Source organism: Pelobates fuscus, chromosome 4 (assembly GCF_036172605.1).
Source record: "Pelobates fuscus isolate aPelFus1 chromosome 4, aPelFus1.pri, whole genome shotgun sequence".
Classification (NCBI taxonomy): Eukaryota; Metazoa; Chordata; class Amphibia; order Anura; family Pelobatidae; genus Pelobates; species Pelobates fuscus.
The window spans coordinates 136,097,641-136,111,230 of NC_086320.1; the positions used below are offsets into that span (position 1 = coordinate 136,097,641).

The window sequence follows — 13,590 nt, forward strand, 5'->3', positions numbered from 1 at the left end:
AGAGGGACCTGGCACCCAGACCACTTCATTGAGTTGATTTGATCTAGGTGTCTGTAGTGGTCCTTTAAGTGTATGTGTATCTGCATGCACTGGCGTACATACCCCGGTCGCAGGGGTCGCACCGGGGCCCCATGGGTTGTGTGTACGCCACTGTCCCTGTGCTTACTGTAACATTTAGAATTAACTTTAAAAATGTCTCATACTAACCTACAAAGCCCTCCACAGCCAGTGATATACGTCATTGTAATGCCTCCTTTCAGTCAAACCCTTCTGTCTGTGTGCTTGTTACACTTTCACACTGATCACTCGGGCTGACTGATTTCTTGCCCAATCAGACTGCTTATCCGCCTGTATTTTGAGAAATCCTCAAACCTTGCCCCTTTTAGGGGATCTTCTAAACATTCAATTCATCTCCCTATTACAGTCAAACCAACTGCACTCTGTACAACTTGACTCTTGTTTACTCTGTGGTTAACTGTTTTTGAATTCTGACTCTGATTGCATTTAGTGTGTATGCATATAAATGTGACGTGTAATGTTAGCAACTCTTCTTTGTGACAATATTGCAATTTAATATTTGAAGTAATTACCTTAGTCCATTTGGTATGTAAGATTATCTTAACAGGAGCAACATCACCCCTTGTTCATGTGTAACTATTTTTTGTACATTATTAGTTGTATGTATCATTTATCCGTTACAAAATGCTTCAGAATATAACATTTCAATATAAGTATTACTAATACCTAAAATAAAATATGCACTCACTTTATTGTGAATCACATGATTGTGAATCAAGAGCAATAACAGGGGTCTATGATTAGTTGACCAAGATAAACTTGAGTGTACTATTATATATCATGTAAAAATAGAGCAACCAACAGAAAATGTGTTTTGGTTTCTGCTTTTTATTGAATAATGATTGAATTCTATTCAATAAATTATACTGAATAATGACTAGTTCAAAAGCACTTTTACCTTGACAAATTAATGTGGAAATAATACATCTTTTTTTTATATGTTAGTGTTCATCATAAATCAGAATGAAAAGAACTAAGTACTATCATCATCTCAATGTAGACCTGTCCTTATAGAACATGACTATATTCCATGAGACTGCAAAAGCCGAAACTATACACACCTGCAGCTCAATGATAAATAGCTCTATATAAGGCTGGTACTGAGATACGCTGTGCTTCTACTAATAGTTGGACTAGAAGAACTGTCTGGATGCATAGTATATTTAATTTATCGTTCATAAAGGCTATGTTTTGTATACATTGTTGGTATCTATTTATTACTATTGTGTATCCAGGGCTTAATATTTAGTTGTATACTACCAGCCATTCCGTAAATGTTACTTGTCACTAAAATCTGCTGGGTTCATGGCACATTAACCAGGTGTTAATTAATCGCAAGTGCTGAATTCTCACTCACCAATGGCTAGTATGCGAGTACAAATTCTATTAATTCTATTAATTCTATTTCTATCTCATGTTATATATATATATATTTATTTTTACTAGACCCTTTCTCTGCCACAAGCCAGGGTCAAAATCTATTTGGAATTTTGTCATCTTTCACAAATCCATCTTATAATGAAAATTCCAAAAATATATTTATAATTTAGATATATAATTATTTGTTGATTTATTGCATTTTAATGCAATATCTACAAGATCAAGGACATGGAATCTAACTAGCAGAAGATCCACTCTTGGACTAAATCAGATTGTATTAGGACACATGGGATAAATTCACAGCTAGCATCTTAATCCTAACGAGAAAGAATACCAGAGGATACAAAGACTTGTAACAGCTGTTGGGACAATAAGGTACACTTTGCTATTTCTTTTTTACTTATCCCAGATTAGATGGTCAAACAGTGTTGGTTTATGGACTCAGCTACATAATCTTTTAACATTTCCTAACAGACTAGATCCAACTGTCAGTCCAACAAGCTGTTATTTGCTACTTGAAGCCATGCTGGCTACCAAAGGTTGTAAACATATGTTTTTTTCCTGCACATTACAGTGTGGTGTAAAATGAACGACCACCACCAGCCACAGTTATAGTGTGGTCCCCATTCATAAGTTCGTCCTAAACATATTTGTTTAATGCCCTATAATCAATACACGGATGCAGATCTCCTTTCTTTGATACAAAAAAGAAACTTGCTCCTGCAGGAGAAGAAGATCTACGTATGTGGCCTTTCTGTAAGGACTCTTTTTTGTAGTCCTCCATGATTTTACTTTCCTGAGGTGATAAAGTATATACCTCTCCTTTAGGGTGTATAGTACCAAGTAACAAATTTATAGAGCAATCATAAGATCAGTGAGAAGGTAAAGTATCAGTATGAACCTTATTAAATACTTCTTTAACCTCCATATAATGTACAGGAATCTCAGTATTAATCTCAGATTAACGGTATCCAATCTCCTAGTTACGGGAACCATACACTTTTCTCTACATTCCTTTCCCCATCTCAGTATTTCTCCTTTGACCCAATCAAGACGAGGATTATGCTTCATAAGCCATGGGAAACCAAGGGTAATAGGACAAGAAGGGGAAGAAATTATCTGGAAGGTGATACAAACTTTGTGCAAAGCCCCTATAATAACAGTGATAGGAAATGTTTCATGAGTAATAAGTGGTTGAGAAAGTGGTCTACCATCTATGGCCTCAATGGCCAAAGGTGTGGATTTCTCCTTGAGAGATAAGAGGTGTTTGCTAGCGAACTGTACATCAATAAAGTTTTCTGCAGAGCCTGAATCAATCAAGGCGTCACAAGTAAAACTGATTTGATTATACTGAGCAGTTAGACAAAGGAGAAATCTACTTTAAATGCATACCAGGGGACATGTACATCACGCCTAAGGTCGGTCCCCAGACGGTTCTTAGGTGAGCAAGTTTTCTGGACGTATCGGACAATTATTCCTTAGGTGTCCCTTCTTACAACAGTATAAGCAGAGGCCCTCATTTCTCCTATATTGTTTCTCTGCCTCTGAGAATTTCAGAATCTCTAGTTGCATAGGTTCAGATTCAGAAGGCAAAGAAGGGGTAGGCAAAACAGGAGTTGAGAAGCGAGGTGCAAGTTCTCTCCCTATCCCTGAGTCGAATGTCAATATGCATCATATAAGTGATGTAAAACTTTACAGGTAATTCTTTATCTGCAGTTTCATCAAGAATAGCATTGGATAACCATTCCGAAAATGCAGTGATTAACCCACTATTAGTCCAGTCTACTTCAGAAGCCAGAGTACGGAATTCAATAGAGTAATCTGCAAAACAGCGGTTACCTTGCTTAATACGCATTAGGGCTTTGGCAGCGTTCTTTTCTTTCCCTAATGGTTTAAATGTTAATTTAAATTCAGTAAGGAATTCCTTGTAATCATAAAAGCAATAGATTTGTTACTCTCCCATAATGGACTGGCCCAAGTTAAGTCTTTACCCGTTAATTGATTCATCAAGTAAACAATTTTAGCTCTATCAGAGGGGAAAGACCCAGACAAGACCTCAAAATGATATTCGATTTGATTAATAAATCCCCTACATTCTTGTGCATCACCTCCAAAATGAGGAGGTGGTGATAGGGAGATAGCAGGTGCCTTATATACAATAGGAGTGGGTGGACCTGATGGTGGATCTTCAAGCTGAAGATGAGCCGTACAAGCTAAGAGCGTTTGGAAAGCCTGGCCAAATGGATCCATGCGGTGATCATTGTCCTCCAGCCTCCTTTCGCAAACCAACATGTGTTGACATAATTCTGCAGGGTCCATGTCCCGCTTACTATATGACCCAACACGCAGAACTATGTAACACACAATAAACAAGGATAACGCATACTGGGCCTTAGAATGGCCGGACTTAATGTAAAAAAAGAATGGTCAAAATACTAGCCGAGGTCAGGGACAAAGAAAGAGACATAACGAGAAAGCAAGCCAAAAGTCAAGGATGGGGGCGGGGCCTGACTCTCAAGCAGGTCAGACGTGTTTGCCTGGAGCTCCTGCAAAAATAAGCATTAAACCTGCTATATCAACGACCACTAAGCCGCAAAAAGCTCTAAACCAAGCACAGAACGCATCTCTCACGGAGGAAACATTAAGAATCCTGAAATTACCGCTTGCACAAGCATAATCAGCAGTCTGGCCTTGTGACTCACCGAGATAGCAGGCCTCCAGCCTGGGAGAGGCGGCCGATCTCCCGCCTGGGACCGAGCATCCTGAAACGACCTCCTTGGTGCCCTGTCACCCCCCCTCTGGACCGGTGGAGGATATCCCGGTCCCCACTGGGATCACTACCGAAGCACCAGTGGCCACTTGACTATGTCGCTCATGAAGCTGCATGGTGACTCATGAAGCTGCATGGTGACATTGCAGGGTTAACTCCACCTCTAGTGGCTGTCTACTAGACAGCCACTAGACGTCACTTCCTGGACGTCACTTCCTGGACGTCACTTCCACAGCGTGAGGAGCGTCGCTGGACATCCTCACGCTGTGTGAGGACCTCCAGCGTCGCTCAAAACCCCATAGGAAAGCATTGAAATTATTTTTCAATGCTTTCCTATGGGGAGACGTAAAGCGCATGCGCGGCATTGCCGCGCATGCGCATTAGGTCTCCTCGGACGGTGGGCGGGATCAGTCTCGCCCACCGGCCGACGCAATGGACAGGAGGAATACCACTCTTGTATTTTCTCTTCATCGCTTATATACATCACCTGTCAATTAGTTGTTGCTCTATATATTTCCTTTGTACAAAATGGGGCTTTTACAATAAAATCCAAATTGTAGCAAAATGAATTCTGAATTGCTAAATTTAAATCCTCTACAGTAGGCATTAAAGAGGAAAATGAGAAGACACAATAATAAAGAATAATTATCACACAAAGAATCAAGCCACAATGGACTATAGTTGATATTGATTAGCAGACTCAACATTACAATATATACACTGGTCAACATGCTTTTCTAAAATCAGAGCCACGTTTAACATGTTGAATTAAAATTACTTGCATATAAATGTGAGCCACAGGCCCATCCAATCAAACTGGGACAAACAAAATAAATAGGAAACTAAACAACTGTCTGAACATAACTCTATAAGTGTATAGCTTGCTGAAGTGCCTTATGTGTGAAAAGGGTGTCCTTTTTATTTTATTTTATGAAAAGTAGAGATTTCAATAGAAATTGGCACTTTTGCAAATTAACCTTGTTAGGGTAGTAACATATGTACACCCTTACACACTCACCTTGGCAAATGATAAAAATTATATGTATATACACAAAAAACTCAGATAAATGTAAGGACCTTAACAATACAGGATTAACATAAACCAGCAATTTTCCCCTAACTAATGAGAATCCATCAGTTTTCTTCTGATTACACAGCTGGTTTTATTAATCAATCCGTTGTGGGGGAGTATATCCAGACCTCTTTCTACAATTTTTTTTTAAACCATATTTCTATAATCAAAGAGTATGTCTCAGGGAAACCAAACAGTTTTATAAGTAGACTCCTCAACAGAAGCTGTTAGCCTATTGTATCTCAAATAAGATGGGGCCAGTTGGGTTCTTCAAACATAAACAAAACAAATGTTCAGCTTTTCCTTTGAATGCAACTGAGTCATCGCTATGCTTGTTCCTTACATATTTCTTTTATAGAGTGTCTACAAATATCAGACTATTCCATTATTCCATTTAAGAAAACATGTGAATATGCATGTTAATTTATATTAAGCGTGCACTTGGTCTTAGTACAATGCAAGTTATATCCCCAATGTATAATTGTAAAGCACTGTGGAACATGTTTTTGCTTTATAAATGATAATAATAACAATATAAATCCTGTATATCGCATATGCTCTTCGTCACCTTGGTAACGAATAGTTTTTACAATAATACATGATGCAAATATTTTATGGAGTAATATGCCCAATGAATATGGATTGCTTTCAGAGTCCTAGGAACTTCAAATCCACTAACTATTTTTGCTGTTAAATAGCTGAACCTCTCAGTTGGAATATATTCTACTATCTATTTCTTGACTAGGGAGTTTATCCCCGTAAGGACCAAACTTCTGGAATAAAAGGGAATCATGACATGTCATGTGTCCTTAAGGGGTTAAATGGACACTATAATCACCAGAACAACTACAGCTTATTGAATTTGTTCTGGTGTATAGAATCATTCCATTCCATCATTTTTGCTGTAAACACTGTCTTTTCAGAGAAATTGCAGTGTTTACATTACAGCCTAGTGATAACTTCACTGGCCACTCCTCAGATGTCTGTAAGAGATCCTTCCTGGGTCATGGCTACCTAAAATGCAACCAAACATTCAGTGTCTCCATCCTCTGCATACAGACACTGAACTTTCCTCATAGAGATTCATTGATTCAATTAATCTCTATGAGGAGATGCTGATTGGCCAGGGCTGTGTTTGAATCATGCTGGCTCTGCCCCTGATCTGCATCTTTGTCAGTCTCAGCCAATCCTATGGGGAAGCATTGTGATTGGATCAGACTACCACTTCTGATGATGTCAGCAGACAGATTGTTTTTCTGAGGCAAACAGCATGCAGAGTTACAGCTTCTGGCTTGAATACAGTAAGAATTTGCAATATTTATGGAGGCATGAGGGGCCCAGGGGGGCTAGATGGTGGTTTTAACACTATAGGGTCAGGAATACATGTTTGTGTTCCTGACCCTATAGTGATCCCTTAATAACTAAACCTCACATTATAATGAATTGAAAACCAGTTTGCAAAATTTAGGCTAAATCAGTAAAGCTATTACTGCAGATGAATTGCAGATTTTTCCACATCAGTATTTTTTTTCAAAAATTTTGCAATTCAGTTTTCAATTCACCACAGTTTGCAGTTCAACGATTAAACCCATTGTAACTAATTAAGGGTCAGTTCTTAAAGGGAAAATCAAAGCAACATAACAACTTTCCATGTTCAGTTCACATAGTTGCTTATAATTAAGAGTTGTAAAATAAACACTGCAGCTGTAAGCTAGCTCATTGGCTTAGGAACAGCAAAAACAATTTTTACTTATTCCATTGTTGTTTAAAGTATGTATTCTTTCATATGTATGTGCTTGCAAGTAATAAATTACATGTGTAACTGATATGTATTCTTATGGTAGGTTTTGTTTGCAAAACAATGTAAAATGAAATTAAGGATGTAAAAATTCATGGTTTCATTCCAACTGCCAGGGAGGAGAGGAAGGAGAAAAGTTTCTAAGCACACAGAGCACTTTGCAGAGATTCATTGCTGCTGCAATAGCAGTCTGCAATGCCATGTATTACACATATCTCTATATATTATGGTGACATTTCATCAAGCAACATAAACAGCAATGATGAGGTCCCTTACAAATGTCTATTAACAAAGTATTCACCCATTTACTTGTTTATTTTGTCACATATTCACAAATACTGACATTTTCTGACTATGCATGAAATATTGTACGATAAGGTATACCATATATACTCCAAATTAAAACAAATGTCTATTTACAGTTAACATGCACATCGTTTCAATTTAAGATATCCCTAAACAGCAATCTACACACAAAATTTATGTTTTATCTTTATATCTGCCAGCTGTTTTTATGTTTCAAACAAATCCTATGAAAATAAGGTTAGTGGTTTGGTTCATTTTGTAAATACAAACTACATTGTAGTGTAGAACTGTATCACTAAATTTATCATTCATCATTCTTACTATCCCATTCACAAATAAAGCACATTTGTTTTTGGCCTAAAATCCAGGACCGTACTGAACATCAGATTTGTAGATAACTTTCATGTCTGTTACTGCTTGCTATGTTTTTACAATCATAAATGGCTAAACAAGCAGACCTACTTATAGACTGATAGACTGAAGATGGATTATTAGATTTCCTGTGGAGAAAATCCTTATATTGTTTTGAGAACTGGCCCCACATTTTGAGATTTCTCACTGCATATGTTTTCTATTTAACTAATAATAATGCCAAATGTACCATAGACATATTTAATGTAGAATGGTTTATAGCCCTCCGGAGATCAGAGGCTAAAAGCCTTTGATAAATGAAAGCATGTTCTTTTCTTGGCTCCTCCCCTTCAGAAGCTACAAACATCTCTGGGAAGGGTAAATAGAATTGACAATATTGATTCAAATGAATATAGACATAAATTCAGAGTTCAATTAGTCAAATGAAACTGTAAAATGAAACAAATAAAAAAAAAGATCCTAGCGCTTAGTCTGGTCATGCATTGTTTTCGGCTGTGGGCACGGTGTATAGAAATATTTTACTAGCCCAAATAATAATTTATAGGGGCTCTATATAATAGCTATTCATTAACACCAGTAGACATATGTCAAATATATATTTAAATTAATTAATTAATTCATTACTTTCCTCTAAGGTATAACTATGTCATATTTGTTTATTTGAAATAATGAGTTTTAATTGTGTTCGCAAACAAACCTGAAGGTTTGAGGTTATGGCAAATGGCATATTGCAGAGAAAAACAATACCAACGAGCTTGAAACATCAATTTACCTTCTATTATGTAGATACACTCCCTGTCAGGAGGGTATTTGTTGGGATAATTTGGAGAAGTAAAAATCCCTCCATCTATATTCTTTGTCCAAGATCCACACTCTACTGATTTGTGCCCTTCTGAACTGTTTTGTCTGACTGAAAAAAAATAATATCACGTCAAATGAATCTGCTTTAGTAAGGACATTAAATAGCGTTTACAAAGTTTAATGATTTTACATATTTAAAATTAGGGTTCCTTATTTATGGGATATAGACACTATTTGGCGTGTAATATTGGTAAATTATGAAACAACCTTTATATAAATCACATTACTTACCTCCTCCTTTTTTTGTTGCCCAAGACACATGTAGAATAATTAGACTTGTTACAACTGAAACGAAAGAAGACACTTTGTTTCTGAGATGCATTTGTTACTTTGATGAGACTAGACATAATACTAGCTGCAGTGGTCATGATCACTTAATAACATGGTGTCCATAGGCATATAAATACCAGTATTCAAGTTCATACATTCTAATTTCACACAGCTGTTTACGGGTTTTATCGCTGTAACCAGATCTATAGAATATGTCTGATCTGCCAGACAATGCTTATATGCCCATGACTCACTGACAAGATAAGATAGTGCATGCTCTGTCTAAGTCCTGGTATAAAAAAACAACATTATCGTTGACAGTCTGAGTTTGGATGAAAAAAGTGGCATTTTACTATTTAGAAAACAATAGCCCAAATAAAATAATTGCAATGTGACAACACTTTATGAACATTTCTTCCAATAATTTGTAATAAAAAAAAAAGAACAGAAGCATAAATAAATATTTGTAATGCACATTTGTAATGCTCACGTGTGTGTGTGTGTGTGTGTGAGTGTGTGTGTGTGTGTGTGTGAGAGAGTGTGTGTGTGTGTGAGTGTGCATGTGTCAGTCTGTGTGTGTGTGTATAAATATATACACATACACAAGATGAATAAAAACATACATACTGCATAATAATTGTTAGCTTTGTTACACTTCATTTGTCAAGTGATAAAAGTCATAAAATTGTGGAGAAAGCTTAAAAAAACTGCAAGAAGAAAGGAGCTTAAAAAGAAATCCTCTCTGGACAGGCCTGTTCTACATTAGACATACTTTTTTATTTGAATCTCTTTTGGTTTGCCTTAAGCTGTTTTAGTTAAATAGACAAATGAAAGGGTTGGAATAGAAAAACAGTGATTACAGAGAACACAGACAAACAGCAGCATCAAAAGACCAATAATTTGACACACAGGCGTAGCTGTCCTTGGTCCTTAATGAGTTATGGAAATGAACCTTCTCAATACCCACATGTTAAAGGGCCTTTGAATTTTTCATATAGTGACACTGACGGCTGTGGCATATTTAATGCAGTTCTGAGCAAAACACTAAGCATCATATAGAGAAGTGTGAGCAAATGCACTGTGTACTGTATCATATATTTCACCACCAAGCAATGCTAGTGAGGGCTATGAATAATATTCAGCTGCAGCTCCTAAGTATGCAAAATTGAATCATTTATTCCAGTGTCATAAAACGCTTTATCACATTATAAGGCACTTTTGCTGTGTGTAGCATTTACTAATCACTGCAGAAAAGAAAGGACACTGTTATACCTCAGATCACCACAGCACCATCAACACACGCCACATCTCAAGCATAGGCAAGGAGTTCTGTTACATCTACAGAATTGTAATTTTGCTAAGCAAAACACATGCCCAGATCCCCTTCTAACACCATAGTGAATCGCATTTCAAATCACTAATCATTAACATTCTAAATTCAGAATAGCTGCCCGGAAAGCACGTTCAGGGGTTCGTTCAGGGGGTTCGTTCTTAAAACGTTTTGCACCAGATCAGCCAAAGCGTTTAGAAGAAACGAGACATGGGGGGGAGAGGTGAGGGGTGCAGTTGATAATGCTCATGGTAACCGCAGCTGGAGAGGAGACTGTACTCACTGTGAAACAAACTGCTCCCATGGATCATGTCTGTTCCTTACACAAGGGGCTTCGATCTCCACTAATTCCATTTAGATACAGGAGGACTTCCAGTGCGGGGGAATAGGGTGGATTAGAAAAAAATATATATACACAGCAGGAATTGCCACTTCCTCTTTAAATGACTCAAGTAATCACCATGAGCTACATGATATACAAATCAATGTATTTATATTCACTGCATTCAAACACATAGCTCTCTAGATCATCATTATCACCATCATCACCACCACCACATCTCCAATCCTGGACCCTGGAGTGCTGCAATAGATCTCCGACACCATGAAGGAACCAGTAGGTCACTTTACCACAACCATTGTCAATAGTCCTAGAGATCACAGGAAATCAGAAAAAAAGTAACCACAGCAGGGAAGCTGATTATCATGAGTTTCAGAGAAGGAAAAAACCCCAATAGGAGCCTCCACCTGCTTTACATATCAGCGTTTCCTGGGTCTCCTGCTTGTTTCCATGCATTGAGAGGATTAATTGGTCCGTCATCTGCTCCTTCTGGTCGCTCCACCTTTGCAATCTTCTGAAGAGAAGCTTTACAAAAACAGGGATTTAGTGATATTTCTCAGATGAAATCCGCATTAAAAGAGAAAAATCCATCACAATGGAACAGATCCATGTTGCAAACGCCGTTTTGGTTGCATAGTAATAAGAGACAGGGAAGACTGCTGTTATAGGTGTGAAGGATTTGTCTCCTATGGAGAGCCCCAGACCTGTTCTCCATAGAATGATACCCTAGGTGGAGAGAGCGGAGAGACAAACCATCCCTTTAAATCTCTGGAGTGACAGAGCCAGCGAGGATTCTACTAGATGCCCAGTCTCAGCTCTTCAACAACTCTCTAAATACTCACAGGACAATGAAACTTTAGCAGTTAATCCCACGGACAGATGCAATTCTTTGCACTCAGACCAATCCTGGCGATGTGCACACAGAGCTCCTCATTCGCTTTCAACTGAAAGAGTAAAAATAAAGAAATAAAAATAATGGTATATGAGTGTCTATTTTATTTTATATTTTTTTAGAAAGATATAACAGTCTAGTGGAGATCGGAGTGTGGAAATGCGTTTAATAAATCAATAGTATGTGACTTGAAGTCACAAGGCATCGCCTTCCCTCAGAGGGGCACAGTGAGTTTGCCTTAGTGGTCGATCACCCTGCAACAACAGTCCCATTCTTTACAAACACCTGCAGAGTACTGACACAGCCTGACACTGAGGGGCGCTGCAACCTCCCGTATTCTCAGAAGGCACTGTATCCTGCAACTGCATCACTCAGATAACCTCTGCTACTCTTGAGGATGTGACTTGCATCTGGATGAGTGTGATGAGACTTTTAGTCCATGGAATCTGGAGGCTAGGGATTACCTAGTGCGGCTACAAATTGATGGAACTTGAGTAAAGTGCATGCTCAGATTAAATAGCAGCTCTTTAAAAAACAAGAAGTACAAAGGGAGGCGTCTTACTAAAGTTGGTTTTCTGTAAAGATGTATTTCCACATCTCTCCGAGCGCACACAAGCAGTGTGAGGTTGTATGAGGAGGGAGGGAGGGAGGCTGAGCATGCAGGCTGTGTGAGGCTCTGTGAGGAGGGAGGGGGAAGAAGGCTGAATGTGGCTGCAGAAAGTCCTGAAAGGTCAATAAATCATGCCTGCTTATCTCCCCTGCATGTAAAATACTTAATCCTGTTTTTCCTAAAAAAAAAAACAGGCAGTTCCTTTAATGTCCCTTACAATCAATAAAAAGCAAGTCTACACTTTTTAAGCATATATAATCATATCTGCTCTATTTTATCATTCTTTTATCATTACCTGCAAATAAAGCATTCCCTATCCTCGTATATTCTTATATATGTATGCACTAACCTTTTTGGTCCCACATGAATCACCACAATACATCATCTCTATGGGTGTGGAAGAGTTAATATATGACCACTTCACATTTCTGTCACTAAAATAGTTAATATATAGACACTTTTGATGATATGATAATTTAGTATCCCCTTTTAATGTGTATGAGTATTATATATATATATATATATATATATATATATATATATATATATATATATTTATGTTCTGATCTGCCTTTTATTTTATGTTGTAGTACAAATAGATGGTATGTATATAGCCAAAGTGGACTAACCTAGTCATGGGACCCCAAGGAACCCTACATTACAGGTAACCTAGTAATACAGTATATTCATGCAGAGATGTATTGCCAATGTAGACACAGATTGTCTGGTTGCAGATAATGCATTACAGAATATTCATAAAGAGATGTGTTGCTTTTATTTTCTCCTGACCATGTTTCCCACATCTATATACATATTTCATGCAATAGCGTGTTACCTGTGATTTAGGTTCCTTGAGGTCCCACGTGCTGGTTAAGCCACCAAGACATTCATGCACTCTAAGTCTTTTTAAATGCAAGTAGTTTGGAACAACCAGGATTATTCCTAGAGCTGGTCTTCCAGTATAACTGAGTAAATGGGGAAAAGTGGGAAGAGAGGTGACCAAGAACCCAATGGTCAATCTGGTTGAGCTAAATTTGTGGAAGGACATCCACCACTGCAATTCATTAGGGATCTACCAAGAACTCAATGGTCACTCTAGGTGAGACAAAGTTGTGACAGGACAACCATCACTGCAACACTCCATCAATCTGGCCAGATGGAAGCCTCTACTCATCTCGACTCACAACACACAAGACACATGAAAGCTTGCTTGAAATTTGCTAAACAAAAAGCACCTATAGGATTCCAGAATGGGGGAAACAAGATTCTCAGGTCTGATTTAATTTGTTTGGTTTCAGTACAAAGCGTCATGTCTGGATGAATCCAGGCACCACCGATGCAATACCATCACAACAGTGAAGTGATGCATGGCGGTGGTAGCATTATACTTTGGAGTTTTTCTCATCAGCTGCGACTGGGAGACTGGCAAGGGTTGAGGGAAAACTGAACGCAGCAAAATACAGAGATATCCTTAATATAAAAACCTGTCTAAAAGCGCTCAGGACATCAGT

At 38.0% G+C, this 13,590-nt stretch overlaps 1 protein-coding gene across 1 annotated transcript in view; it reads right to left on the bottom strand.

Moving 5' to 3' along the window:
* The window catches only part of NETO1 (neuropilin and tolloid like 1), a 196,329-nt gene extending 184,256 nt beyond the window's left edge, over window positions 1–12,073 (bottom strand). Inside the window, exons 1-4 of the mRNA XM_063451616.1 lie at window positions 12,032–12,073; window positions 10,521–11,521; window positions 8,869–8,922; window positions 8,549–8,686 (exon numbers count right to left, since the gene is read on the bottom strand). Coding sequence (XP_063307686.1) covers window positions 8,549–8,686; window positions 8,869–8,922; window positions 10,521–10,548 — 220 coding nt within the window. The 5' untranslated portion in view covers window positions 10,549–11,521; window positions 12,032–12,073. The remainder of the gene's footprint in view (window positions 1–8,548; window positions 8,687–8,868; window positions 8,923–10,520; window positions 11,522–12,031) is intronic.
* Window positions 12,074–13,590: the final 1,517 nt, after the last annotated feature.